At 48.0% G+C, this 27,437-nt stretch overlaps 4 protein-coding genes across 6 annotated transcripts; 2 read left to right on the top strand and 2 right to left on the bottom strand.

Moving 5' to 3' along the window:
• The first annotated feature begins 8,301 nt into the window (after nucleotides 1-8,301).
• LOC120682892 (putative cis-zeatin O-glucosyltransferase) lies at nucleotides 8,302-10,195 on the top strand. The gene has a single exon (XM_039964914.1). The coding sequence runs from the start codon at nucleotides 8,572-8,574 to the stop codon at nucleotides 9,955-9,957; it is 1,386 nt and encodes a 461-aa protein (XP_039820848.1). The 5' UTR covers nucleotides 8,302-8,571; the 3' UTR covers nucleotides 9,958-10,195.
• Nucleotides 10,196-13,028: 2,833 nt separating this feature from the next.
• Nucleotides 13,029-15,226, top strand: LOC120680528 (putative cis-zeatin O-glucosyltransferase). Its single transcript, XM_039962027.1, has 2 exons — nucleotides 13,029-14,488; nucleotides 14,807-15,226. Exons 1-2 carry the CDS (start codon nucleotides 13,310-13,312, stop codon nucleotides 14,813-14,815), a joined length of 1,188 nt encoding a protein of 395 aa, XP_039817961.1. The 5' UTR covers nucleotides 13,029-13,309; the 3' UTR covers nucleotides 14,816-15,226.
• An 827-nt stretch (nucleotides 15,227-16,053) lies between these two features.
• On the bottom strand, nucleotides 16,054-17,955 carry LOC120681628 (probable phospholipid hydroperoxide glutathione peroxidase 6, mitochondrial). Its single transcript, XM_039963209.1, has 6 exons — nucleotides 17,775-17,955; nucleotides 17,393-17,469; nucleotides 17,045-17,106; nucleotides 16,742-16,860; nucleotides 16,379-16,546; nucleotides 16,054-16,284 (listed from the first exon to the last, which is right to left on the bottom strand). Exons 1-6 carry the CDS (start codon nucleotides 17,820-17,822, stop codon nucleotides 16,252-16,254), a joined length of 507 nt encoding a protein of 168 aa, XP_039819143.1. The 5' UTR covers nucleotides 17,823-17,955; the 3' UTR covers nucleotides 16,054-16,251.
• Nucleotides 17,956-19,968: 2,013 nt separating this feature from the next.
• LOC120681627 (copper-transporting ATPase HMA5-like) lies at nucleotides 19,969-26,602 on the bottom strand. Of its 3 annotated transcripts, XM_039963208.1 has the most exons (7): nucleotides 26,029-26,454; nucleotides 25,415-25,567; nucleotides 21,931-23,322; nucleotides 21,593-21,847; nucleotides 21,377-21,499; nucleotides 20,779-21,255; nucleotides 19,991-20,688 (listed from the first exon to the last, which is right to left on the bottom strand). In XM_039963208.1, the coding sequence occupies exons 3-7, from the start codon at nucleotides 23,254-23,256 to the stop codon at nucleotides 20,299-20,301; spliced, it is 2,571 nt and encodes an 856-aa protein (XP_039819142.1). In that variant the 5' UTR covers nucleotides 23,257-23,322; nucleotides 25,415-25,567; nucleotides 26,029-26,454; the 3' UTR covers nucleotides 19,991-20,298. The 3 variants fall into 3 exon arrangements, with proteins under 3 accessions (XP_039819141.1, XP_039819140.1, XP_039819142.1); XM_039963207.1 differs by lacking the exon at nucleotides 25,415-25,567 and having other exon boundaries at nucleotides 19,969-20,688; nucleotides 26,029-26,388; XM_039963206.1 differs by lacking the exon at nucleotides 25,415-25,567 and having other exon boundaries at nucleotides 19,969-21,255; nucleotides 26,029-26,602.
• Between the last annotated feature and the right edge of the window lie 835 nt (nucleotides 26,603-27,437).

Below are 27,437 nucleotides of genomic sequence, written 5' to 3'. Positions count from 1 at the left end.
CAGACCGGTAGGCACGACCGGTTAGACCGGTCCAGCGCACCGGTCAGATCGGTCCAGCGCACCGGTCAGACCGGTCCAGGCAGATCAGTTCTGCAATTTTCCCGATTCGCTTCCGTTTTGCTTCGTGGTTTCGCTCGCTCGTTCGAGGCCTCTTGTGTTGGGTTAGCTTTTCAATAGCTACTCCAAACTTTGGTCAGAACGCTTGAGGGCTTGGGCGATTTTGGGACATAGGCCGACAATTCGAATTTCGAAGAAATTTTGATCGGCTCCCATTCACCCCCCCCCTCTGGTCGCCGGCTTCGGTCCCACAATTGGTATCAGAGCTTGGTTGAGGTTTTCAGTACCTTAACCGGTTCGAAAACCACTCGGCGACCATGGCGAGTCTTGGTAAGATCCTGGTGTTTTCCGGCGAGGATTATGCCTACTGGAAGGTTCGCATGAGAGCCTTCCTGCAGAGCATGGGAGCCGATGTCTGGGAGATTACCACGAACCAGCTTTACGAGGTGCTTGCTGTTCGGACCACACCTCTTCAGGTGACCCAGCACGAGGCTAACGCCAAGTCCGTCAATGCCTTGTTCGCTGGCGTTTCTCGTGCGGAGTTCTCACGCGTCCAGGGTTTTCAGGAAGCCCACAAAATTTGGACGTGTCTTGAGAACTACCACGAGGGTACACCTCAGGTGAAGGCCAGACTGTTCGAGACTCACCGGCGTGAGTACGAGAACTTCACACAGGAGCCGGGTGAGAGCATTGACCTGATGTTCAGTCGTTTTCAGTCGATTGTGAACAAGGTCAATGCGAACAGATCTCCTGGTGCCCTTGAGTACACAGAGCACGAGAAGGCTCTCAAGTTGCTCTACGCGCTTGACCGCTCTGTGTGGGATCTCAAGGTGAACACGATCATTGAGTCTGCTGACTATGAGACTCTGACCGTGAACGAGCTTTTCAGCAAGCTCAAGGCCACGGAGGTGGATAACCAGACACGAGCCAAGCTCAATGGTGCCCCTCCTTCCAAGAGCGTCGCTCTTGTGACTGGCCCGGGTGGATCGGGCTCTAACGCTAACTCTGCTCTTGGCTTTTCTCTTGCCTCTTTGCCTTCTGTTTCAGATGAGCAGCTGGGCGACGACGACTTGTGCCTTCTCATCAGCAAGTTCTAGCACGTCTACCACAACAGGCAGAGGAAGAAGAACCCCGGGTGCTACAAGTGCGGCGATCTGAACCACTTCATCGCCGATTGCCCCAAGAAGTCCGCCGGTGGCCAGAACAACTCCTTCGACTACTACCGCCACCGCGACCGTGACAAGGGAGGCTCCAACAAGGAGCGTCGGCACCACACGCACCGCAGTCGTGACCGGGGAGGACGCTTCGACAAGGAGTCGCTCAAGAAGCGCTTCCAGTACAAGGCCAAGAAGCGGGAGAAGGCCTTCCTAGCGCAGCTCAGCGACCTCGACAAGAGCTCCGACACCGACCGCTCTTCTTCACCGACCTCCGACGACGACGACAAGAAAAAGAAGAAGTGGGACAAGGAAGCCACCGGCTTCATCGGTCTTTGCTTGGCGGCCTGTCGGCGCAAGAGCTTCTGCACCATGGCGGGCGAAGCCGATGGTGCTCGTGCGTCTTCGGGTGGACATGCTACACCGACGCACTCCAGCTCTTCTCCTGGATCCGAGAGCGATTCAGAGGTAAACTCCACGATCGACCTGCTTGTTACAGAGGTTAGGGAGTTGTATGCCACTCTCGACAACCAGAAGAGGCTGCTTAAGGAAGCAGCTAGAGAGCGTAGAAAGCTTAGGGCTGAGCTGGCTTGTGCTAGGGAGAAATCTAGTGAGGATGAGTGCGCTGGCCGCATATCTCACATGAACGATCTTGTTGCTCTCCGTGCCAAGCATGATGAGAACGTCGCGAACTTAGATGTTGCAAAGACTTCGCTTGCTGACGTGTCTCATGAGCTCGCTAAGGCCAAGCATGAACTAGAACTGGTTAAGGATGCTCCTATTGTTAGCGATGTGCTTGAATGCGAGGAGTGTCCTATCTTTAAGTCTGATCTAGCTTCGTTGCAGTCTAAGTTTGCTACTGTTGTGTGCGAGCTAGAGGAGATGAAGTCTAGGCCAGTTTTGCTTGGCGCTTGTAAGCTTTGTCCCACGCTTAGGTCGGAGCTAGAGGAGAAAAACGCTTTGATCAAGTCTTTTGGAAAGACTAAGGTCATAGAGTCTAGCCCACCTATTGACTGCTCTGTTTGCCCTGATTTGATTGCTGATATGGATAGTCTTGCGGTAGAGAAAGCCAACTTGGAGAATGAGAATACCTATCTTAGGGCGATTCTGAGTTGGGTTTCTGATGATCAAGCAGTTCAAGCGTGGTGATGGGTTTAGGGTCGGTTACACGTACACGAAGTCAGACTTTGACAAGTTGTACGGTAAGATTGACAAGGCTGCTGGAAACACTGCTAGCACGAGCACGCAGCCTTCGCTTGTTGACCCCGCGGATGGTGTGCTTAAAGAACCACCGAAAGCACCTCCGCAGAAGCAGGTTTGGGTTCCAAAGCCCAATGCGCTGAGGAACCCCCTCGACACGCTCCCTGCTGCCACAGCCCAGGTTGCCCAGAAGAAGAGGGCTGCTCCTCCTCGTCCGCAGGCTAGGCCTCCACCTCCCAAGCGTGAGGTGAGGTACCACTACGAGTTCTGTGACAGGGAAGGTCACCTGGAGGAGTTTTGCTTCAGGAGGAAGCGGGCTGTGAGGAGAGAGCAGGAGAGACAGAACGCGGACATGTACTCTGCTCGGGTGCATGGTCCTTCTCAGCGTGGTGATAGGCGAGATGCTAGGGCGCGCCGTGTAGGTGGAGGTCAGGGAGACGGTGGTGGTTACCGTGCTCCAGCTGGTGGTCACTTTGCCGGTCGTGCTCCTGGTCGTTTTCAGTACGGCTATGGACCACAGGACCGAGGCTTTGGAGGAGGTTTTGAGGCTCCATGCTTTCCTCGCGGTGGTGTTCGTCAGTCACGCGGTAGACGGGACGGGGGATACGCTTTGTCTGGTTTTGCTAACCCTTCTGTAGAGCAAATGGCTCGACACTGGTTTGCTTCTCACTTTGCTAACCCCAGTGTTGAGACATTTGCTCACCCTTTGTCTCATTACTGATGTGCAGGTCGGAGGCTTGGAGAACAGGTGGATCATGGACTCCGGTTGTTCGTGCCACATGACCGGAAATGACAAATGGTTCTCCAGCCTCACCCCGATGCACTCAAAGGAGTACATTGTGTTCGGGGATAATGGAAGAGGAAAGGTACGTGGACTTGGCGTTGTTCGAGTTTCTGATCGCTTTACCCCGAGAGAAGTTGCTTTGGTTTCGAATCTTGGTTTTAATTTCCTCTCTGTCTCGCAACTTCTTGATGAGGGGTTTGAGGTTCGCTTCAAGGAGGGCTGTTCGCGTGTTTTGGATTCCAGGGGAGATTTGGTTTGCCGGATTGCACCTCACGATCGAGTTTTCTTGGTTGACTTCTCTGGAACTCCTTTTGGCCCTTCTCATTGCTTGATGGCTGGTCCTTCTTCTAATTTATGGAAGTGGCATAGGAGACTAGGACATTTGAGCTTCGATTTGTTGTCGAGACTGAGCTCACTTGGCCTGATCCGAGGATTGCCCAAATTGAAGTTTGAGAAGAACCTTGTTTGCCATCCTTGTCGTCACGGTAAGATGATTGCCGCTTCACATCCGCCTGTTAATCAGGTGATGACCTCTCACACTGGAGAGTTGCTACACATGGACACTGTCGGTCCTTCCAGGGTGATGTCTGTTGGCGGGAAGTGGTACGTGCTTGTGATTGTGGACGATTTTTCTCGCTATTCTTGGGCCTTTTTCATGAGAACCAAGGATGAGGCTTTCGAGTTTGTTCGAGACTTGATCTTGAGGTTGAAAAACGAGCTACCCCAGGCCATGCGAGCGATCCGCTCTGACAATGGCACAGAATTCAAAAACGCTCGTTTTGATGTCTTTTGCAGTGATCAAGGTCTTGAACACCAGTATTCTTCTCCCTACACTCCACAGCAGAATGGAGTTGTAGAGCGGAAGAATCGGACGCTGGTTGAGATGGCGAGGACGATGCTCGATGAGCATAGGACTCCTCGCAAATACTGGGCTGAGGCGGTTAACACCGCTTGTTACGTGTCCAACCGCATTTTCTTGCGTGCTTTCATGCACAGGACTTCTTATGAGTTGCGGTTTGGACGCCAGCCCCGTGTTGACCATCTCAGAGTTTTCGGTTGCCGGTGCTTTGTGCTGAAAGATGGAAATCTTGATAAATTTGAGTCTCGCTCGTCTGACGGTATTTTTCTCGGTTATGCTTCTCACTCTAGAGCGTACCGTGTGCTGATTATTGATACTAACATCGTCAGAGAGACTTGTGAAGTCACTTTCGACGAGACTGCACCGTGCAATTCTTCTGTCTTTGAAGTTGCAGGAGATGATGAGCTCGGCACCTCCATCTTTGAAGATGAGGAGGAAGAAGCTGCAGATGGCGAGGCTGAGGCTACCACGCGTGCTGTGGACCCAGCTATCTCTGCTACGAGCTCGGACGATGACGACGGCCCCGACCCGACTACGTCTACTTCCCGGGGGCTGTTCGAGGAGGTGACTCAGGCTACACCAGCTGCACCTGAGGAGGCACCAGCTTTTGTTGAGGAGGAGGCGACTTCGACACGGGAAGCACCGCGACATATTCAGCATCGCCATCCGCCTCAACAGATGCTAGGTGATCTCAACGAGCGAGTCACCAGGTCCAAGGTAACAAGTATCGCTGGCTTTGCTCATTCAGCGTTTGTTGCCTCTTTTGAGCCCAAAGATATTGGACACGCTCTTTCTGATTCTAATTGGGTCAATGCCATGCATGAGGAACTTGAAAATTTTGAAAGAAACCAAGTTTGGGTCTTAGTCGAGCCTCCACCTGCTTGTAATCCCATCGGAACGAAGTGGGTGTTCAAAAACAAGCAGGGTGAGGATGGTTTGGTTGTTCGAAACAAGGCTCGTCTTGTTGCCCAGGGGTTTTGCCAAAAAGAGGGTATTGATTTTGAGGAAACCTTTGCTCCTGTTGCTCGTTTGGAGGCTATTCGAATCTTTCTTGCATTTGCTGCTTCCAAGGGTTTTAAGGTTTTCCAAATGGATGTTAAATCTGCCTTCTTTAATGGTTTTATCGAAGAAGAGGTTTATGTAAAGCAACCCCCTGGTTTTGAAAATTCCAAGTTTCCAAACCGTGTTTATAAACTTCAGAAAGCTCTTTACGGTTTGAAACAGGCACCTAGAGCTTGGTATGATAGATTGAAAACCTTTTTGCTGGCTCAGGGCTTTAAAATGGGATGTGTTGATAAAACCTTGTTCCTCATGTGATCTGGCACTGATTTTCTTTTAGTTCAGATATACGTGGATGATATTATCTTTGGTGGCTCTTCTCACGCTCTTGTCTCCAAGTTTTCTGAGCAGATGTCCAGGGAGTTCGAGATGAGCATGATGGGTGAGTTGCAGTTCTTCCTCGGGCTGCAGATCAAGCAAACTCCTCAGGGCACTTTTGTCCATCAAGCCAAGTACACTAGAGACTTGCTGCGAAAGTTCGACATGAGTGACTTGTCTCCTCAGCCGACTCCGATCAGTACATCTACGGCGCTTGATGAGGACTTGGATGGTGAGGCGGTGGACCAGAAGGAGTACAGGAGCATGATCGGCTCGCTCCTGTACCTGACGGCGACGCGACCAGACATCCAGTTCGGCGTCTGCCTTTGTGCGCGCTACCAGGCTTCTCCACGCACCTCCCACAGGCAGGTGGTGAAACGCATCTTCAGGTATCTGAAATTCACCCCTGAATTTGGTCTTTGGTATTCTGCAGATTCTTCTCTGGTTTTAGTGGGCTTTTCTGATGCCGATTTCGGTGGGTGTCGGTTGGATCGCAAGTCGACATCCGGCACTTGTCAATTTCTCGGTACATCTTTGGTGTCTTGGTCCTCTCGCAAGCAGGCTAGCGTAGCGCTTTCTTCCACAGAAGCTGAGTATGTTGCCGCTGCTAGCTGCTGCTCCCAGATACTTTGGATGAAACAAACCTTGCAGGATTATGGCTTGAGTTTTGGTAGGGTTCCCATCTTTGTAGACAATATGTTAGCCATTAGCATTGCAAAGAACCCTGTCCTACACTCCAGAACCAAGCATATAGACATCTGATTCCATTTCCTGCGAGACAACCATGAGAGAGGACACATAGACTTGTTCCATGTCCCTTCAGATAGGCAAACCGCAGATATTCTCACCAAACCGCTTGAGCATGGCACTTTTGCTCGTTTGCGAGGGGAGCTTGGGGTTTGTTACCCCTTTTGATCTCTGACTTTTGCTTTGGTTAGCTTGGTAGGTCTTTGTTTTGCTTCTCTTTGTTTTTCTAGGTTTGGTAGTTGCATTGTGCATATGCATTGTACATGTTTGCATTTTGCATTTTCTCACTTGCACTAGCATTCTTGTATACATTGCTATGATCTTCTAGTGTCTGCTAGTGTGAGTTGATAAATTTGATCATGTATAGCTTGCTCCACTGTGTAAATGACATCATCTGAGTTAAGCTATTTTGTTTTGAAAATCTGAAAACATGATCACCCTGCTTTGGCTACTAGCATGTTAGGGTGTATTGATGTGCTTTGCTATCTTATTCATGCTAGTATAGCCTTCTGTTCAGCAATTCACACTTGAAATGATCTAAATTTGATAAAATTGCTTGAACTGTTCTTGAAATGGATTGAAAAGATCCAGGTGGGATTGCTTGTCGCACTGATCGAGCTTTCGGGACGGCTCACTTTGCACTTGTGAGAACCCGGGCAAGACTGTGCATGACTTCACGGCACCCGCGGAGCACGTCCGCCAGGCCAAGGTGATTTTCTGAATGCGTCCGCCACGTCCGCGGAGCACGGGCGTCGGGTGGCGTCTAGGGCCGTCAGAAGGCCGAGGCGGGAACGGCGTCTAGGGCCACGGCGCGGAGGCGGGAATCTTCCCGCGCGTGAGGTTTTGGCGGTTTTCTCAAAACCGGCCACCTACCCGGGTTTCGCGGACCCTCCAAAACCGCGGACTGGATCTCCATCAAGACGGCGGCATCGCGGAGAAGACTTCGTTTCGAAGAAAGAACCTCGGCCGTCGGATGAGATCGTGTACAGGGGTGCTGCAGGCCAACCGGTCTGACCGGTCCCTGGCACCGGTCTGACCGGTCTAACCAACCGGTCTGACCGGTCCAGCGTACCGGTCTGACCGGTCCCGCGGGTATAAATACCCCTTCACTTGTGTTAGGTTGATTGCGGCTTTTGTAATCTGTTCGTGGACTCTCTGTTTCTCCAGGCCGCCGCCCCTGCGTCTCTCTCCCTCTGTTCCTTTCGTTTGAGTTGATTTTGTCCATGGATTGTTGAAACCTTGTAAGGGATTTGATTGAGAAAGGAGACCCTATCCTCGTCGTGCCCTCTGGGCTTTTGATTCGATTCAATCCCCTGGTTTTGTGCCTTGTGCAATGGATTTTCGATTTCGTTTTTGGCACACTTGATTGAGAGGAGGCTACGAGTTCTTAGCTGTGATTCCCGTGCATCTAGCCATGTCCTACACCCTCTGGAATCACGAGCTCTTTCGAATTCGAGTTCTTGAGTTTTAGAGAAAACCCCAACCCTTTTGATATTATCTCGAATTCTCAAGAATCGTTGATCTTTAGGACGAGATCTTTTGGGGATATGTTCACGGGGTAGGGGCGAAGCAATCCCTCAAGTTTCACCGATTTTCGTGGTCGTTTGCTCGAGATTCAACGTTTGAATCCAATTTCTCGGGGGTTTTCTGGGTGCTACCGGTCAGACCGGTAGGCACGACCGGTTAGACCGGTCCAGCGCACCGGTCAAATCGGTCCAGCGCACCGGTCAGACCGGTCCAGGCAGATCAGTTCTGCAATTTTCCCGATTCGCTTCCGTTTTGTTTCGTGGTTTCGCTCGCTCGTTCGAGGCCTCTTGTGTTGGGTTAGCTTTTCAATAGCTACTCCAAACTTTGGTCAGAACGCTTGAGGGCTTGGGCGATTTTGGGACATAGGCCGACGATTCGAATTTCGAAGAAATTTTGATCGGCTCCCATTCACCCCCCTCTGGTCGCCGGCTTCGGTCCCACAGCAAATGATGATTATTTATGTTGTAGACGTCTATTTTCTATATTGCGAACGTTATTCTTTGATGTTGCGACAGACTAAAGGAGCGTTCGATGGAAGTTTTTCATCGGTATTAATGAGATGATAGGACTGAGCTTAGCATGGACGTCGTGGGCGTGGGACTGCAACTTGGCGTTCCACTTCCACCGAGCGCAGGAATTTCCACGACAGCTGCAGCTGGGCGGGCTTCTAGTAGCCAGCAGGTCATGTCAATTCGCCGTATGGCACGGGAGGCGCGGACGAGTGATCACTTTCTGCCATGAGAAGAAAACGAGCAAACTCTTCTTCCACGTCGAAAGATACGTAAGCCTGTCTGCTCGTCAAGCGCGAACCATTCAGCGCAAGCCACAGCCAATCCATCTAGCTAGAGAAATCCCGACCGGCCTCCATGGAATCCGTCGCCGTCGTGGCGGTGCCGTTCCCGGCGCAGGGCCACCTGAACCAGCTCCTGCACCTGTCCCTGCAGCTCGCAGCGCGGGGGCTGCCTGTGCACTACGCGGCGCCGGCGGAGCACGTACGCCAGGCCCGCGCGCGCGTGCACGGCTGGGGCGACGACGCGATCCGCCGCGTCGAGTTCCACGAGCTCGCCATCTCCGAGTACGCCTCGCCGCCGCCGGACCCCGCCGCGGGGTCGCCCTTCCCGTCGCACCTCATGCCCCTGTGGGAGGCCTTCACCGCCAGCGCGCCCGCCCCGGTCGCGGCGCTCCTCCGCGAGGCCTCCGCCTCCCACCGCCGCGTCGTGGTCCTGTACGACCTCATGAACGGCTTCGTCGCCGAAGAGGCCGCGCGGCTGCCCAACGGCGAGGGGTACGGGCTGCACTGCACCGCCGTCTCGTCCATCATCGGGCGGGTGGAAGACGGGGGCAGGTTTCTGCGCGAGCGCGGGCTAGAGTACCTCCCCATCGACCGCTACGTGACGGAGGAGTTCATGGAGTACATCCTCAAACGGACGAGGGCGGACCAATCCATGATTGTCAGCGCCGGCTTGCTCGCCAACTCGTGCCGCGCGCTGGAGGGCGAGTTCATCGATTTTCTCGCCCAGCAAATGGCAGCCATCGGCAAGAAGGTGTTCGCCATCGGGCCTCTAAACCCGCTGCTGGACGCGGGCGCGCCCGAGCAGAGCAGCGGAATCCGGCACGGGTGCCTCCGATGGCTCGACGAACAGCCGCCGGAATCCGTGCTCTACGTGTCGTTTGGTTCCATGTCCTCGCTGCGCGGCGAGCAAATCGAGGAGCTCGCGGCGGCGCTGCGCGGCAGCAACCAGCGCTTCATCTGGGTCCTCCGCGACGCCGACCGTGCCAACGTGTTCGCGGACGACGGCGAGAGCCGGCACGCCAGGCTGCTCGCCGAGTTCACCAAGCAAATCGGTGGCAGAGGGTTGGTGATCACCGGGTGGGCGCCGCAGCTGGATATCCTGGCTCACCCTGCCACGGCGGCGTTCGTGAGCCACTGCGGGTGGAACTCGACGATGGAGAGCCTGAGCCACGGGAAGCCCATCCTGGCGTGGCCCATGCACTCCGACCAGCCCTGGGACGCGGAGCTCGTGTGCGGGTACCTCAAGGCCGGTTTCCTGGTCCGGCCATGCGAGAAGCACGCCGAGGTGATTCCGGCGGCGACCCTACAGCAGGTGATCGAGAGGATGATGGCCTCCGACGAAGGGCGCGCCGTGCGGCAGCGGGCCACGGATGTCGGCGAGGCCGTCCGCGAGTCCGTGGCTGCCGGCGGGTCACCCCAGAAGGATCTTGAGGACTTTGTTGCTCACATCACGAGGTGAAGAGTGAAATGTCAAGTCTCCTGTATTTGAATTCCAGCTGTATTTGCTTCTCCAAACCGAGAGGAGAGTGATGATCTGTGCCAGTGTAACATAAAAGCTTGCTTTGTCAAACCAACTCGAACTCCTGGTTTCAAACAAGCAGAATAGTGCGTCCCTCTGGATGCTTATCACATACTGTTCACCATTGCATCTCATCAGAAGATATGAGTTGGATCCTCCTGGATCCAAGTGATAGCCATGTGTGGTGCAGGATGTTAATTGTAGGCTTGTAGCATCCAAATTGTCCAGAACTGTTTGATCGAGTGTGAACCCCGCACACGACCACAAAAGCATTAGTTGTCTTTATTGAGTTGCATGGACCAAACAATTCAATCCAAAAATTTAAACTGATGGAGAGAGATGGGTAATTCACTTATATTCCAATAGTCTTGAGCGTATCTAGCAGTAATAATACTATCCTAATAATCTGCTAATGGAGGTGTTTCAATAATTCTTTCATGGTTATTGGGAGAGGTGATTTTGCAGTCTCTAATAACCTTGTCGAAGCCAACTGCTCTATTTTGGAATACTCCCTCCTTCCCTGTTTATAAGGCATACACGTATATCAAGATTCAAACTTTGTCATCTTTGACCAATAATTTGACTATTAAATTTTTATTTTTATAATGCAAATTTCATATGATTGGATTCATAATCAAATATATTTTACAATGATTATAAGTTTATAATCAAAAGTGATATAATATATGATAAATAAATGGTCAAAGTGTTATTTAGAAGACCGTGTCATGTTCCACCATGCCTTATAAACGGAGAAGGAGGGAGTAATTAGGATGTATTATTGATTTGTGTGAATAATTATTAGAAAAAGAATAAGATAAAAGAAATCTATTGTAGTACAGTTTTTACACAAAACTCTATCGATAAATAGTCGGATTGAGAAATGGAGGCCCGCTGGAGATGCTGGACGGCAACCACTGCTCCACAGGCAAGAGTCCAATACGAGACGTCGCATCATCCGGTGCCGCAATCATCGGTGGTGGCCGCGCCGGTCTTCACCAGCGATTGCTGCTCCACAGAAAATTAGCAGATAATGGCCGTGAGGACGCGAGTCACTGCAGCACGTACAGACCAATGCAAGCAACCTCGCAGCTTGAGACATATACATTGGTTGTATCATGTGTCTTGGAATGTAGCGGTTCGATCTACTCGAGCTGGATCCGGACCTCCATTGCGCCAGTTGTCATATTTACAGGACATCAATCTCAACCCATAGATAACATCAACATTTTCTTACTCTTAATTCAACGATCCTTCAACTCTATCACTATTTCTGACAGACTATTTCAACATTACACGAGGGTTAGATGTTTATTTATGGCTTGCTCCCCCACCTCACACAGATTTCCCCACACGTGATATATGTACTTCAACATTTTCTTACAGCTAATTCAACAGTTGGCGAATTCCGACTCAACATTTCAAATAGGCTAATTCAGAATTTACGAGGGTGGGATATTACATTAGCTTGTGCAAATGTTGACTCAAGGTTCGCGGACTGTTAAAACAGTTATAATAAAATATTGAAGCATGTAATAGGTGTGAAAAAAATTTGAATGAGGTGGGAGAGAAACTCATAGATATATACCTGACCTATGTGGAATGATGAACCAACCTATTCAAAATATTGACACATCTATATCTATTTCTAAAGCAAATAAAATTTTCATATAAATTTTGAGTTTGGTCCATCTTATGTTATTAATAAGTGGGCCTAAGTCCATTACGTATTCGAGTTGGACCAGCCATCCATTCATCCAACGACTCCATCACGTATATTCCTATAAATTAGTGCAGGTATGTGTAAAAAAAAACTAAGTGATAGTGGCGGGAAGTTAGATACGTGTAATTATTGAATTAGATGGATTTAATGGGCTATACATGACTTATCAATTTTGCGAAAGATGGATGCGAAGTCCTGCACATGGCTCGACTCCATTGCCTAATCAGTGAGCTATAATCTCCGGTTGCATGTATCTTACTATTACTATTAGGAGGCCCATTTTGAAACCTCCATGTGAAGTCAATCCTAGGTGGACACTTAAAAATAGAAAAATCCTAGAAATTCTCACAACAAACAGAAACATTTAGCTATAAATTCGATAACTCTAATCATAATATTCATTGGATCTCTTATCTTTTCTAAAAATTACCCACCTCTATTATTATAAAAATAGAGTAAAGTAACCCCTAAACATATATCTAAATTGCCCACTTCTGCCATTATAAAAAAAATCTAAAGTAACTCGTAATCTTCAAGTAAATTACCCGCCTATACCATTATAAAAATAATGCAAATACCCCTCTAAATTTACATATAAATCATCCAATTAGTTATTCTTAAAAGTTAAAGTGCCCCCTAAATCTAAATTTAAATTGTATAATTATAACAAAATATTAAAATGTACCAATATAAAATTCCAAATTGTTATTTCTATTATTATTAATATATTATTTATAAAAAATACTATTCACGATATGTGTCACCATGTATTCATGTATGATGGAAGAGATAAGAATATCATTCACAAATAAATAGTTCAATTATATATATATATATATATATATATATATATATATATCAAACATGAATAGGGGTGTGATGCACAATGAAATTTATTGCAACTAGATAATAGTAAATTTGTATTTTAAAGTTTATGTTAGAATATTTAATAGATGAAAGAGGACGTAAGATAGATAATTATAAGTATTAGCTATAAATCTTATTTTTATAATAATTCTAATTAAAGCACATGTTGATAGGCTAGTTAACCAACCAACAAAGGGCGTACGGCTGAAGGCATGGAAATAAAGCCTCACGCCATAAAACTGAACGAAAAATAGAAGCTTGAAGTGACGGCTCCACCATCTAGGCAGCTTCCAGCTCAGATTGAGTCAAATGCGAGATGCAAATGTTCAATCGTTCTGGAAGCTTCAATTGGTTACTTGTCAGAATTTGGCGAGGTCATTTTCTACACCTGATCGAGACGACTATCCTGCATTCCTGCGAACCAACGGAAGGCATGAACGTGTTGAGGAAAAGAAGCAACTGAGAGAGCAGGGAAAGCTCCACGCACACCGCAATCCACACCACACCGTAGGTCACCGCCGCTGCTTCTTGTGGGTTACTGATGATTAGTCATCGCAGATTCTACAGCCTGGTAAAAAGATCTTCGAAACTGCACGTAAGGTTGCCCTTTGGTCAAGTTCGTTCTGAGTATATACATGCCAGCGAGCCAGACCATTCAAGAAGGCATGGCCATGGCATGCTCGAGTCGAATCTGAAATCTCCATGGAATCCGTCGCCGTCGTGGCGGTGCCGTTCCCGGCGCAGGGCCACCTCAACGGGATGCTGCACTTGTCGCTGCAGCTCGCGTCGCGGGGGCTCCCCGTGCACTACGCGGCACCCGTTGCCCACGTCCGCCAGGCGCGCGCGCGCGTGCACGGCTGGGGCGAGGACGCCCTCCGCCGCGTCGAGTTCCACGAGTTCGACGTCCCCGCGCACGCCGCCCCGCCGCCGGACCCGGCCGCGCCCTCGCCGTTCCCGTCCCACCTCATCCCCATGGCCGAGGCCTTCGCCGCGGGCGCGCGCGCCCCGGTCGGCGGACTGCTCCGGAGGATCTCCGCGGGCTCCCGCCGCGTGGTCGTCCTGTACGACCGCCTCAGCTCCTTCGCCGCGCCCGCGGCGGCGGAGATCCCGAACGGCGAGGCGTACTGCCTGCAGTGCGTGGCCGCATCCTTCGACGCGGCGTGGACGGACGCCGGGCGGCGGCTCCTGCGCGCGATCGGGCTCGACGCCCCGCCTCCGGCCGCCTGCTTGCCGAGGGAGCTCGTCGAGTACATCGTCAGGACGCAAGGAGACGGACAGAGTCCGGCCTTCGCCGGAGTGATCATGAACACGTGCCGAGCGATCGAGGGATCGGAGCTCATCGACGTGGTGGCCAGTGATCCGGAGTACCGCGGCAAGAACGTTTTCGTTGTCGGACCCATGAACCCGCTGCTCGATGCGACCGCACGGGTACCGGGAGGGCCGACGACGCGGCACCGGTGCCTGGATTGGCTGGACGAGCAGCCGCCGGCGTCGGTGCTGTACGTGTCGTTCGGCACGACGTCGTCGCTCGCTGCGGAGCAAGTCGCGGAGCTCGCCGCGGCGCTGCGCGACAGCAAGCAGCGGTTCGTGTGGGTTCTGCGCGATGCCGATCGCGGCGTGGTGGTGCGTGAGGAAGCCGTGGAGAGCCGGCACGCCAGGTTCCTGTCCGAGTTCTCCGAACAAATCCGAGGCACGGGGTTGGTGATCACGACGTGGGCGCCGCAGCTGGAGATCCTGGCTCACGGCGCCACGGCAGCGTTCATGAGCCACTGCGGCTGGAACTCCGCCATGGAGAGCCTGAGCCATGGCAAGCCGATGCTCGCCTGGCCCATGCACTCCGACCAGCCGCTAGTGGCGGAGCTCGTGTGCAAACACCTCAAGGTAGCCCTGCTAATGGGTTGGGTTGAAATGAGTTTTATGGGGCGGGTTTTGAAATAGAGTGTGTTTGGATGATTTAAAATGTGTTGTATTAGTTAATGGGGTGGGTCGGGGCGGGTTCTATATAAATGCGGGTTGAGGCGGGTTGGGGTGGGTTGAAATGGATATTTTTTACAAAATAGTATAACTATATATAAATGTGGGTCCCACGTGAGAGCTGGACTCTGAAATTAAAACCACGTGTTTATATCAGAAAATTTTATCGAAATTGACTGAATTTTGTTGGAGATGACTGACTGGCAGCTATTTTGTGCAAACCAGTGTGGCTAGAACTACCTGTGGGCCCCACATGAAGAGCCGGACCCTGGAATTAAAACCTCGCGTTCACACTATAAAATTTTATCGAAATTAACTAAAATTTGTTGGAGATGACTCAGTGCGGGAGAAGACCAATGCACTCGGCGAGTCCATCCGTGCTTCAGTCGCCGAGGGCGGATCATCGCGGAAGGACCTCGACAACTTCATTACTTACATAACAAGATGAAACGTGTCTTGTATTTTTGAAGTTTGATTTGAGGGTTTTTTTTTTTTGGATGAATCGAAGTCGTGAGGGATATTGAAAATATCTTTTGTCTTCTGTTAGTTGTAACTATGTTTGGCAAGAATTGAACTGTTATGGTGGATCCATAATTTGTATGTTCTCGTGCCGAGTCACTATAAACATTTTCGAAATTTAACAGACCTGGTGTCGAGTTGATATTTCGTTATGTTCAGCTGATTTGTCAGCCAGCCAGTCATTACTGTTTTTCTCTCACACCAAATCAGCAACACACACCAGCTAGCAGTATTTTTCTCTTACAACAAATCAGCACCAGCTACCAGCCACAGCCATCCGAACAATCTTTCTTGATGGCTAAAATTTGTATTCGCATTTAATGAAGAACATATGCTCATCTAAAAAGCAATATATTCTTTTGAACATTTATTAATAGAACTACTCCCTATATTCCAAAATATAGGTTATTTTAATTTTATTCTATATCAAACTATCTTGACCTGCATATACAACATGAAGTGTCTTCGTTAAATCAAATATAAAATACTATCTTATTAGTGCATTTAACCAGTATTATAGATGTTGATATACTTCTATAAATTTAGTTACTGTAACTAAATACAAAACTAAGACGACTAAAACGGAAAGAAAGCATGTATCAGTTTGATTTGGACCAAAGATTACTCCAGGCCCGGCCCACAGGACTGGTTGGCCTGAATTTACTTTTGAGATGTCTGGTCCGGACTCTGTGAGTCTTTGTGACTCTTGAAAAGTCAACTGATTTTTTGTGCTGGGCCAATTTGCGATCTGTTTTTCGTCTTCTTGTCTGCCTTCTGTAGAAGACTTCAATTATTGTTTGTTTTGACTGTTGGATTGTGAATCACGTCAGTTGCAAGTATCAACAGCTGTTTTACGTTGCAAGTTAACAGCAGACGGACTAGCATTGTGTCAAGCTGAAGCCTGAAGAAATGGCAGGCCAATGTGTTTGCTCCCCGAAAATGCAATCACCACAGGCACACCACGACAATATTTTCGATAAAGCATAAAGCAGAACTAACCGGTATACATCATCGGAATCCATTCAAAGGGAATATACGAATACACATGCAATGGAAATTGAGCGGGTACTGCAGCAGAGCACTACTTTATTAATACAATATCATTGTAAATTTTAGCGCTCAGAGGAATACAGTTTTAGCGCTCAGATGGTTTAAGAGCTCCCAAGCAGCTTCTTGATGTCCTTCTGCAGAGATTGGAGAAAAATGTTAGAATGGTCTCAAGATAACATATTGGTTATGTTTATATAACAAATGTAAAATGGGGCGTTGGAGGTTTACCTCAATGCTCAGAGGGGAAGTGGTCGGCGCATAGCGATCCACAACACGCCCCTCCTTGTCAACCAAGAACTTGGAAAAGTTCCACTTGATGCTGTCACCAAACAGGCCACCCTTGCTAGACTTCAGGAACTTGTAGAGGGGCGTGGCATTGTTACCGTTGACGTCAACCTGATAAGAAGAGCTTGGGCTCAGTACAACTCCACAAGAAATAATATTCTACATGGATAGAGGATCATAACTAATACCAGCACATCAACCTGTTAAAGCAGATGAATGTATGTTTTTCAAACTTTTTTTGCATCAAGATAGGTATATCTTACAATGTGTTACTTTAGTTGAGGAGAAACATCGTAGAACTTTTACCTTGTCAAAGATGGGGTACTCGGCCTTGAAGCGTGTGCAGGCAAATTGGACAATCTCCTCATTGGTGCCAGGCTCCTGCCCACCAAACTGGTTGCATGGAAAAGCCAGAATCTCAAAGCCTACAAACCACAAAATTGGTAATTGTACCCAGTTATCACTGAACAGCACCACCGACAACTGAAAATTGTTTAAATTGCTGAACAACCAACAGTTGGACAAAATAAATCATAGTCCATATTGCCATGAGAACAGATAAGCAACACAAGACAAAGAATACACAAAGGCAATAGATTAAGGACACACCTTGGTCCTTGTACTTCTCATAGAGCTGGGCCAGCTCGGTGTAGTTGGAGTTAGTTAATCCACTGAAATAATCAGTCACAGTACAACAATTAGCAGTGTACATATATTGTCAGCCAATAAGCCAAGCATAGATGTCTACATCAGACAATGAAATGAGTAAGCACAGACAGACATTATTTATTTATTTATTTTACAGAATATATCGAGTAGGCACAAATCACATCAACAACCTTACTGGCACAAATTTGCAACGGACCAAACAATTACAATAGTCACACCCAGTTCTAGTTACTATGTGCCAAAGTCGAGTATTACAGAGCAAGGCGAGGTTATGCAGATGGGTCATACCACTGGGATGCGACGTTGACGATGAGGAGAACCTTGCCCTTGTAGGTGCTGAGGTCAACGTCCTTCCCGCTTGCATCCTGCACACAGCACCAGGCAAAACGCATCCGTTAGACTCTTGCTCCAAAATCGGAAGCCGCGGCATCTACTGTTCACGAAATTCAGCAAAACAGCTAGATCCGCAGCAAAATTCACGCCGCACGAATCGGGATTCGAGAGTCACTGGAACCCCAGGAGTAAGCACAGCAAGCGGGCCCGGTCGGGCAAGCTAAGCAGCCAAGCAGGCGATCCGTGTGAAAAATTTACAGGCTCCTATCACCTCTGGAACCTACGCGCAGAAGCGTTTTGGGGGAGGGGAGAGGGCGACGAGACGAACGGGGCTGACCTTGACGGTGAAGTCGTGGACGGAGGTGGCGGACGACGCGGCGGCCATGCTGGGGCGAGGGGCGGGCGGCGTCGGCGGCGAAGAAGAAGAGCTCAGCTGGGTCGGGGAGAAACGGCGGCCAGGCGGTAGCGTGCAGACGAAGCCGAGAGCGGATAGTGGGCCGAGACGAGACGTCACCGGCTCGGGGGATTTATACCGGCCAGGCCCACGGGGAGTTGGGGGGTTGGATGGGATGACCGACGCTGTGACGACGAGTGTGAAGTGTGAACGCAGCAGCAGCAGCGTGCGACCCACGCGGAATCGCGGAGGGGGAGGAGGGAGAGCTCTCGGTGGCGCCGCGTCTGCCGCGCGCCCGCGCCCGCGGCCGGGAGCCCGCCGCGTGTGGACGGAATCGTGGTGCGCTGGTCAACCCTCGCGGCTGCGGCTGCACTGCACCCTCCGATGGGTACGGCCGGGATCGAACGGTATCGGATTGGTCACGGCGGCTGCGGGCTCCGGTTGCTCAGTCGCTGGGCCGTGGGCCGGCGAACCTGCAAGGAAGGGCGGGCTTGTTTCTGTGCTCTCCTGCAGCCCGCGTTCGCACGGGTTGGAACTAGTGTGAAAAGCGAGACCGAGAAAGTCGCGGCAGCCTTCAAAAAGCGCTCAGGAAGCACCCGGCCTTTTGGGCCCGTGCGCTTGTTGCTCCCCCTCAATTAAAAAAAACCATTATAAAAAAAATTAAAAAAAACTTGTTGCTCCCATGCGGCCGTGCCCCGTGCGCGTGTTTAGGTGATGAAAATTTTTGGGTTTAGGTACTGTAGCATTTTCGTTGTTATTTGGTAATTAATATCTAATTATAGACTAATGAGGTTTAAAAAATTCATCTTGTCATTTCCAGTTAAACTGTATAATTAGTTATTTTTTCAACTGCATTTAATGCTCCATGTGTCCGAAGAATCGATATGACAAGTACTATAGGTAATTTTTTGGTTGCGCCGCATGGGAGAATCACAGGTCTCCCCTTGTGGCTGTCAAAGTGCCAAGGACTGCGAATTCGTGGAACACCGATACGCTCTGACGCAGATGCTGGCGTCGGCTGCTGTAGCTCGCTCCTCCGAAGGAGAAGCGGCGCATCATGCCTGAGGATGTTTCGAGAACCTTCTGACTTTCTGTTGTGTTGGTCTGTTGGACCTCCGACGCGTGACGGACGCATGACGCCGCCGCCGGCAGTGTGTATACAGGGAGCGTTTAGTTCCTAAAATAAAAAATTTTTGGTGTCTCGTCGTTGTTTGACCAGATGTCGGGAAGGCTTTTCGAACACTAATTAAAAAACTAATTTCAAAACTCACTTGGAAACCGCGAGACGAATATTTTGAGGCCTTTGACCGCATCATTAGCACATGTGGGTTACTGTAGCACTTATGGCTAATCATGCCCTAATTAGGCTCAAAAGATTCGTCTCGTCGTGTACATCCAAAATGTGTAATTAGTTTTATTATTTAATTACATTTAGTGCTTCATACATGTGTTTTAAAGGGGAGGTGAAAATTTTTGGGAACTAAACGGGCCCACAGTACATGAGTGCTTGCATCTGCATGGTCGTTCAATTCTGGTCGCCGCTGATTTCAAAAAAAAGAAAAATCTGGTCGCCGCAACGCAATGCAACCAACCGGGTGCGCCGTGATCATCGGCTCGGAGGGCAAGAAAAGGGCACTGAGCTTTTCTGGGTTTGATTGCTTGCTGGGTAATGGGCCTAGCACTTCCAGCCAGTGAGCCACTCAGTCACGCGCATTATTTTACCACCTTATCAGGATTTCTTTCTGTTGCATGCGAGTGCTGCTGCTGTTGTGCTGCTTGTGCCATCATTAAAGTAGTTGGCGCCTTGCTTAATCGCTTTGTAACGAACCTTGGCCCTTGGCCGGAGGGAGGAAAACGACAGTGTGTAAAGCAACAACTGCCTTTCGACCTTTAGCAGCATCGAGGCGCCAAGCTTCTCTGCTTTTGGGTTGAATATGATCCCATTGGCATCTCGATCTGACAACATTGGCATCAGGACAGAACGTTTACCGGTTCACAGCATCAGTGCGTGTGCGTGTCAATCATGAGATTATATATTCAGGCTTCCTTTTCTTTTTTCTTTTTTGAACGAACCGTTTCGATCACTTTCTCGTCTTCCAAATTATAACAGTCAGCTGGTATCATCACGATGCAGATGTACGCACACCACAGTTCACCTATATTCAACTCCAACGTGTAGTATAACCCTATAATATATACACCGTACTACCTAATATATACTCCCTTCGTTCATTTTGTTTTTTCTAGATGCATAATTTTTGCTATGCATCTTAATATATATCATGCCTAGGTGCATAGTAAAATCAGTGTATCTAGAAAAACCAAAACAACCAATAATTTGGGATCCAGGGAGCTTGTTTCGGGCAATGTTAGCATCCCTTGTCATTCCACCAGGATCTTACACTATCTACGTTCCCTTTTCTTTTCTTTTCTTGGCATACGCTATATCCTCGTCGTTCCTGTGTCATCAACTGCTAACAATCTTTGGACTCTTGTAGTACCTCAGTAGCAGGGACCAACAGACGACACTGACAGACGAGGCTGCCATTGCGGCGCCGGCAACCCACGGCGGCAAGCGGAACCCAGTGGACGGGAACAGCACCCCTGCAGCAATTGGTATGCCAATTACGTTGTAGCCGAGCGCCCAGACGTAGTTCATCCGTATGCGGAAAAAGGTTTTCTTGGACAGATCGATGGCAGTGATCACATCCTCCAGGTTGCTCTTCATGAGGACAATGTCGGCAGCTTCAATGGCGACATCTGTTCCTGCGCCGATCGCCAGCCCCACGTCAGCTGACACGAGTGCTGGGGAGTCATTGATTCCATCACCAACCATCGCCACAGTTCGTCCAGACAGCTGCAAGAGTTTAGTTTTTAGGGCAGCAAATAACTGATCACCTAAATATAAGAGCAAGAAAGTGACAAAATAAGGCACGCAATAGCTCACCTGAAGCTCCTTCACCATCTCAGCCTTCTGCTCTGGTTTCGCTTCAGCAATGATCTTTTCGATCCCAACCTCTTTGCTGATAGCATTAGCTGTCCCCCAGTTGTCACCGGTCACCATTATACTCTCGACATTCATGGACTTGAGGTACGATATCACTTCATGGGCATTTGGTTTGATCGGGTCAGACACAGATATTATGCCCACAACTTCTCGATCCATAGCCACAATAATCCCTGTCCTTGCCCTCTCCTCTTCTTCCATGAGTATTTCCAAAGCTTCTGAGGGAATATCAATGACGGATGACAACATAAAGCTCTTGTTGCCCACAATGATACTCTTGTCACTAACTTCTGCCTTGACACCATGCCCAGTTACTGAAATGAAATTTCTTGCTTCAGGCCAAATGTGGGTTTCTTCTGGATGCAACTTTTTTGCATGCTCCACTATCGCTTTCGCCAGTGGGTGCTCACTGTTTATCTAAACGAGATAAGAATCCATGAAATCACAAAATGAAGATGAGAGAAAAAGGGAATAATTTTAAACTTATGGAAAAATTAAGCAAAAAAATGATAAGAAACATAAGAGTTGTAGAACATACCTCTGCTGCTGCAGCATAGTCATAGAATTCACGCAAGACCGTGTTTTTGAGAAGCCTTGTGTCAACAACGACAGGCTTCCCAATGGTTAGTGTCCCTGTCTTATCAAAAACGATGCAGTCGACCTATGAAGTACCATGATTTAATATTTATGAACAACTCAATGATTTTTCTGTAAACATGTAAGTCCACACACAATAGATGACATTATTCCATACCTTCTGTGCACTCTCCAGAGCCTGCCCACCCTTGATCAGAACGCCCTGCGAGGCACCAACTCCAGTTGCAACCATCACGGCAGTTGGAGTTGCAAGTCCTAGGGCGCAAGGACAGGCAATCACCATAACCGATATCCCAAACTGAAGAGCTAGCTGAAAACTATCCATGGATGGTGGTAGCCATGAGTTAGGGTAGCTATGGAGCCTCCCGGCCACGAACCATGCGAGCCAAGTAAGCAAAGAAAAAAGAATCACCTGAAAGCACGAAGCTGAATGTTCAGCATTTTTTTCATAAGAGTAGACCATAGATTGGATCAATATAATGTAAATGGCCTTACCAGGGGGACAAAGACTCTAGATATCTGATCAGCAAACTTCTGGACAGGAGCTTTTGCCATTTGCGCTGACTCAACTAGCCTTACAATCTGTGCCAGTGCACTCTCTGACCCGACAAATGTTGCCCGTACATGGAGCACACCATTCTCATTCACCGTCCCTCCAATTACAGTGTCACCCTTCCTCTTTGCTACTGGTCGTGATTCTCCAGTAATCATGCTTTCATTCACATGGCTCTGGCCCCATATAACAAAGCCATCAGAAGCAACTTTTCCACCTGGGACTACTTTAATAACATCATTTTTCTGGATCAATCTGCTGTCAATCTCTTTCTCTCCTACCACATTCCCTTCATGGTCATGTATCAACAGTATTGCAGTTTCCGGTGCAAGATCCATCAGCTTGGCGATAGCTTCGGAGGTCTTTCCTTTTGCCAAGATCTCAAGGTACTTTCCAAGAAGGATAAATGATATCAGCATGGAACTAGTCTCAAAGAAATCAGTTGACATGTAATTCGCAGAGGTAGCTGCTCGAAGAACCGAGTAAACTGAGTAGAAGTAAGCTGTGTTCGTCCCTAGAGCAATAAGCACATCCATGTTCGGTGAGCCACGGCACATTGCTTTGTAAGCACCAGCATAGAATTTGCGACCAATAACAAATTGGACTGGTGTTGATAAAATCCACCGCAATAGTTCACCAGTGCTCATCATGTTGAAAACCTTTCTTTCCAGTCCAGCCTTCAACCAAGGGATGTACATGAACACCATGGAGGTGAGAAAAACTGGAATGGTGAATATTAAGCTCCACAAGAAAGACTGCCTGTATTGTTTGATTTCCACATACCTATGCTGGTCCCTTCCATCTGCTTCCAGATATATTGATGCATTGACAAGACCAGATGTAGCTGACTTGATGACCTCGATGAGGTCCCGGGGACCTGTCTGTTCAGGCTTGTATGAGATGGTGACCTTGTGTAATTTAGTGTCGATTTTAATGTTTTCCACACCAGGAAGAGCCTGTACAGAGCTTTTCACGATCATTAACGACCTCTCATCGAGAACACCATCCATTTTGAGGTCAATCCTGCTCCGATCTTCTCCTGTGGTGACTAGTATCGCTTCAAAGCCAGTTTCTTCCACTACTTGGATTAGCTGGCCAGCAGAAACAATCCTGCGATCATAACGGATCTCTGCCTCTTCAGTAGCAAGTGCAACTGAAGCTCTTTGAACTCCAGGGGAAGCTTGCAAGACAAATTGAACTGTGCTTGTGCAATACTTGCAGGCCATTCCTTTTATATGTAGCCTGCATAGTAGAATGTTCTTTTCCATGACTTCCTCATCAATCAACTTAGCTTCAAAACCAACATCCTCGATGGCTTCTGTAATTATGTTCTCCTGTCCAGAAGGTTTACATGATCATAATCTATAAATAAATATGTTGGAAACAAGAATTAAAATGACATGTGCTCATTCTGGAAACAAGAATTAAAATGACTTGTCTTCATTCTCTATAAAAACATGACAAAAAAAACTCTAACCAATCTAAAGCTAAAATTTGAATGGTTTTCTATTAACCGTTCATCACTAAACACAAATAACAGAGCGATCAGAGAATTTCCATGTATGACGATATTGTCTGGATCAACTGGGAGGTATGAGCTTGGATATTGAATAATTCAAACGAACTGCAAAAATACAACTTTTCTGTAGTGTGTAAAGGGAAACATGCCAAGAAGGGGCATTCACAAGCCGATCTATCACCTATAAATGTTGGGTATACTTGCGCATCCACTACGTATAATATTAATAAATGTTGTGTTTTTTCAATCACCTCCCAAAGTTCAGGTTCGTCTTGTTAGGCCAGGCTTTTTCAGGCATGTAATGACCATGATGTTTTGAATTGGTTTATTTAGTAGGACAAAGTTTGCAAATGGATGCTATTTGTTGTAAATGTATTAGCTTTGCATAGTCATCACTCATCAATCATAAAACTATACCTGATCATGGGCCGCCCGACCCGATAAACCCGACCCGACTAACCCGATCAACATGTGGGTTGGGCTCAGGCTGAAATTTTCGACCCGACGCAAAACTCGGGCTGGGTGCAGGCCAAATTTTTTTTACCCGAAACCCGACCCGACCCGAAATTTGTATGCGAAAAATCGGGTTTGACCCAACCATGTGTTGGATCGGGCATGGTTAGGTTCGGGCAAAAAAATCCAACCTGATGGTTGGGTCGGGCCTGGTTCGGGCTGACAAAAACACACCAGGTTTCTATTTGACCCGACCCGAACCCGACCCGACCCGATAAATGAGTGTACATAAAACTGTCTTTAGTTTTCAGGAACCTAACAGTTTTACAAAAAGGGTATTCCTTTTCCGATTCTCAATAATTAAAAGGTGATATTGGTAAAGGAGGTACTATCCAAGGAAGTGCGCAGATACTAGATCATGCACAGATATTGGTCCAGGCTACAAAGAGAGAAGTTTCTGTTCTAAGTGGGTTCATGAAAGCAATACTAAATATAGCTTGGTGATACCTTAAGTCAAAACCAAAAGAGGTTTTGTACCTACATTTGTTAAGAAAAGAATTTCTTCATACATGCTAATGTTGAGTCCATCTTTTTTGTATTTTTTTTATCCTACAGAATCTGTGCCATGAAACATCTTAAGATCTGGGCACCAGAGATGAAAACTGTAGTACTAGTTTTCTAGTTAAAATATTTTCATCTTAAAAACGTCCAATGAAACAGAATCGAGTTACTATTCAACATCTTAGTCACTATATTTTATCCATAAATGGGACAATATATCTTATTCATTATATTAGTATAGTTGTTACTGGTTGAAGTTACAGTATGCAGAAAGAATAGGCAGCATCCAAATCATAGAAACCATCCAATAAAATAGTGTGTGAATAAGCAATCATCAGGTTGAAATATGAGATAAAACTTTTTGTAGTCCTACAGGGGCAATCACATGAAGTGTTTCCCATCATGCATAGCAAGAGCTGTGCATGCTGCATGAAAATGACTTCCATTAATAGAAAAATCATTCATTGTAATGATTTCAAGATTCTAGTGAAATGAGAAGCGGTGTGCCTACCAAGTTGATATTCTTTTTTAAAAAATAAGTTATCAAGCGATACTGATGGCAGACAAGATTGAGATTATGTATGCCAAATGTGCAATTGATGAAAGCAGGTAATTATGGGAAATGTGAGAATCAAATTATAAATGAATAATTGAATCTTGCTCCAAACTAAACGGTTTAATAATCAATTAGGTACTTGGTGTACCTAGTAGAATACCGAGTGAACAGATCAACAATATGAACTTTGAAATGGAATGCAGAGGGAATGAAGTAGCAGACACAAATTCAACAAGGAAAAATCAATAATATGCATCAGCGTTCCATGAGGTGCAGAAAATTAGGGGGAAAGAAAAGATGAAAGCTATATATATGCAACTCAATTTTTGATAGACACCTTAGCTTATGTTGGGAATTATGATCTTCTGGGAGATGTCATGTAGGGCTTCAATTCTAATTTGATTGAAGGCAGCCCGCACTTGTTGCTGAAAACTTGCCAGCGATACGCATACGCAGAACCACCATGTACATCAGAAGCAAAGCTGTCTTCCTGTCCTTAGGAAGCAAATAAATGCGAAGGAGGAAGTACTCTTATTCACAGTCCATTTCGTATCAATTATTAACTTGAAGCATCAATTAAGGCCACAAAAATCCTTTGTCAAGTAACACTACACGTCTCAGCATTTTGCAATAGCATATTTTTTTCCTTAAGACAAATCTCTTACGGGTGAGCTGATTTCAAATGTCTCGAGCAAGGACCACGAAGCCCACGTCAGCGAGTGCGGATCGTGATTGGGAAAAGGAAACACTGCCCAGATGCCCATAGGCCATAGCAACTACCGAGCTACACGTTTGAAACTGTATCTTTAATGAACAAAAAGATGTTTCTTCAGAAAAGTGTTTCCACAGGACAATCTAAAGCTCTGCATTACTGTAAACGTCGCATAAACAGTTTTTCAGAAGAAGAAAAACACCACATAAACAAGATCCATCAGCGTGCCCGGAGCTCACCGAGACGAAGACCGGGTAGAAGACGACCTGCGCGCGGCCCCCGAGGACGTCGACGGCGGCGTTGAGGATGCCCGGGAGCCGCTTCACGGCCTTCTCCACCGACCCCGCGCACGCGGCGCACGTCATCCCGGACACGGAGAACACCGCCACCTTCTCCTCCCCCTCCTCGCTCCCCGCACCCCCCGCGGCCTCCAGATCGCCTCCTCCTCCTTCGCCGCCCCCGCCGTCGCCAGCAACCGCCGCCCCCTTCGGCCGCCGCGGCATTGACGGGTACCGTGGCCGCAGGGCGAGGAGGCGGCTCACCTCGGAGCCGCCGCCGTGGAAGCAGGACAGGAGCAGGCCTCGCGTAGTCGCCCCCATTGCCGCCGCGCGATCAGTCCACTGCTTAATTATAAGCTTGGGGATTTGGTAGGTGTCAGGTGGGGCGATTTGGTTTTGAACCGTGCCGGATTTATAACGGCGGCGAGCCGCCCAGCGCGGGGTGGCGGATCGTGCTGTGTATGAGAGAGGAAATGCTGGTGACGAACTGCTACGCGTACGCAACACCGGTTCCGGAAACGCACTCGTTTCTTCCGTATCCAACTGGTGAACATTATATTGGTCTCGATTAATTCCGGTAATGTGATGAGCTGAAAGTGCAGCTGACTCGGCATCCACCGCTGCGGCGTTTTAGTAGGCAGCGCTGGCTCGCACAAAGCTGAACGATAATATTCTAATATCATAATGAGATGCTATTACCACTTAACGTGGTCTTAGACGCCACTAAAGTAAGTACGGATAAAAAGCGAAAACAAACCGGTAACAACAGGTACGTTAGCACTCTAATTTTAATATTTTTCTCAGCCACCAGAATGCAATGCAATGCATGCTTTGATGGATGGTAAAAAGTGCATGAGAAACTAGACAATATCTTTGTCGAATAGAAGGGAGTTGGGATTTCACTCGAGTGATAGATACACGGGGGAAACGAGATGGGGTCAATAGCGATCTTGAAGCTGGAACAAGCTCCCTATTTTATTGGTCATTGCCATACGTTTATGCTCTTTGTTGTCATGATCATAATATGATTGGAGTGTTACATAAATCAGAATGTGTTTACGCTACCAGCACAGTACAGCATCGTAAGCTCACTACAGCAGTTGAATTTTTTTTTTTTTGAGATACAACTATAGCAATTGATGATTGAGTTCTGTTTCGCAAGAGCCTCAACAAACTGGTATCATAGCCTAGTGAGAGATCTGTCAGCTCAGGGGCGGAGACAAGGGGGGGCGGGCAGGGGTCTGGCCCCCCCTATGATCCCCAAATTTACACTACAAATTTAAATTTTGATTAATTTTTTATATATATTTGTATGGTCGCACCCCCCTAACAATGAAAAAATCACCATCCTGGCTCCGCCCCTGTGTCAG

Source organism: Panicum virgatum, chromosome 7N, assembly GCF_016808335.1.
Source record: "Panicum virgatum strain AP13 chromosome 7N, P.virgatum_v5, whole genome shotgun sequence".
Classification (NCBI taxonomy): Eukaryota; Viridiplantae; Streptophyta; class Magnoliopsida; order Poales; family Poaceae; genus Panicum; species Panicum virgatum.
The sequence above is the reverse complement of the archived record's forward strand: the minus strand, read 5'-3'. Positions and strand labels throughout refer to the sequence as shown.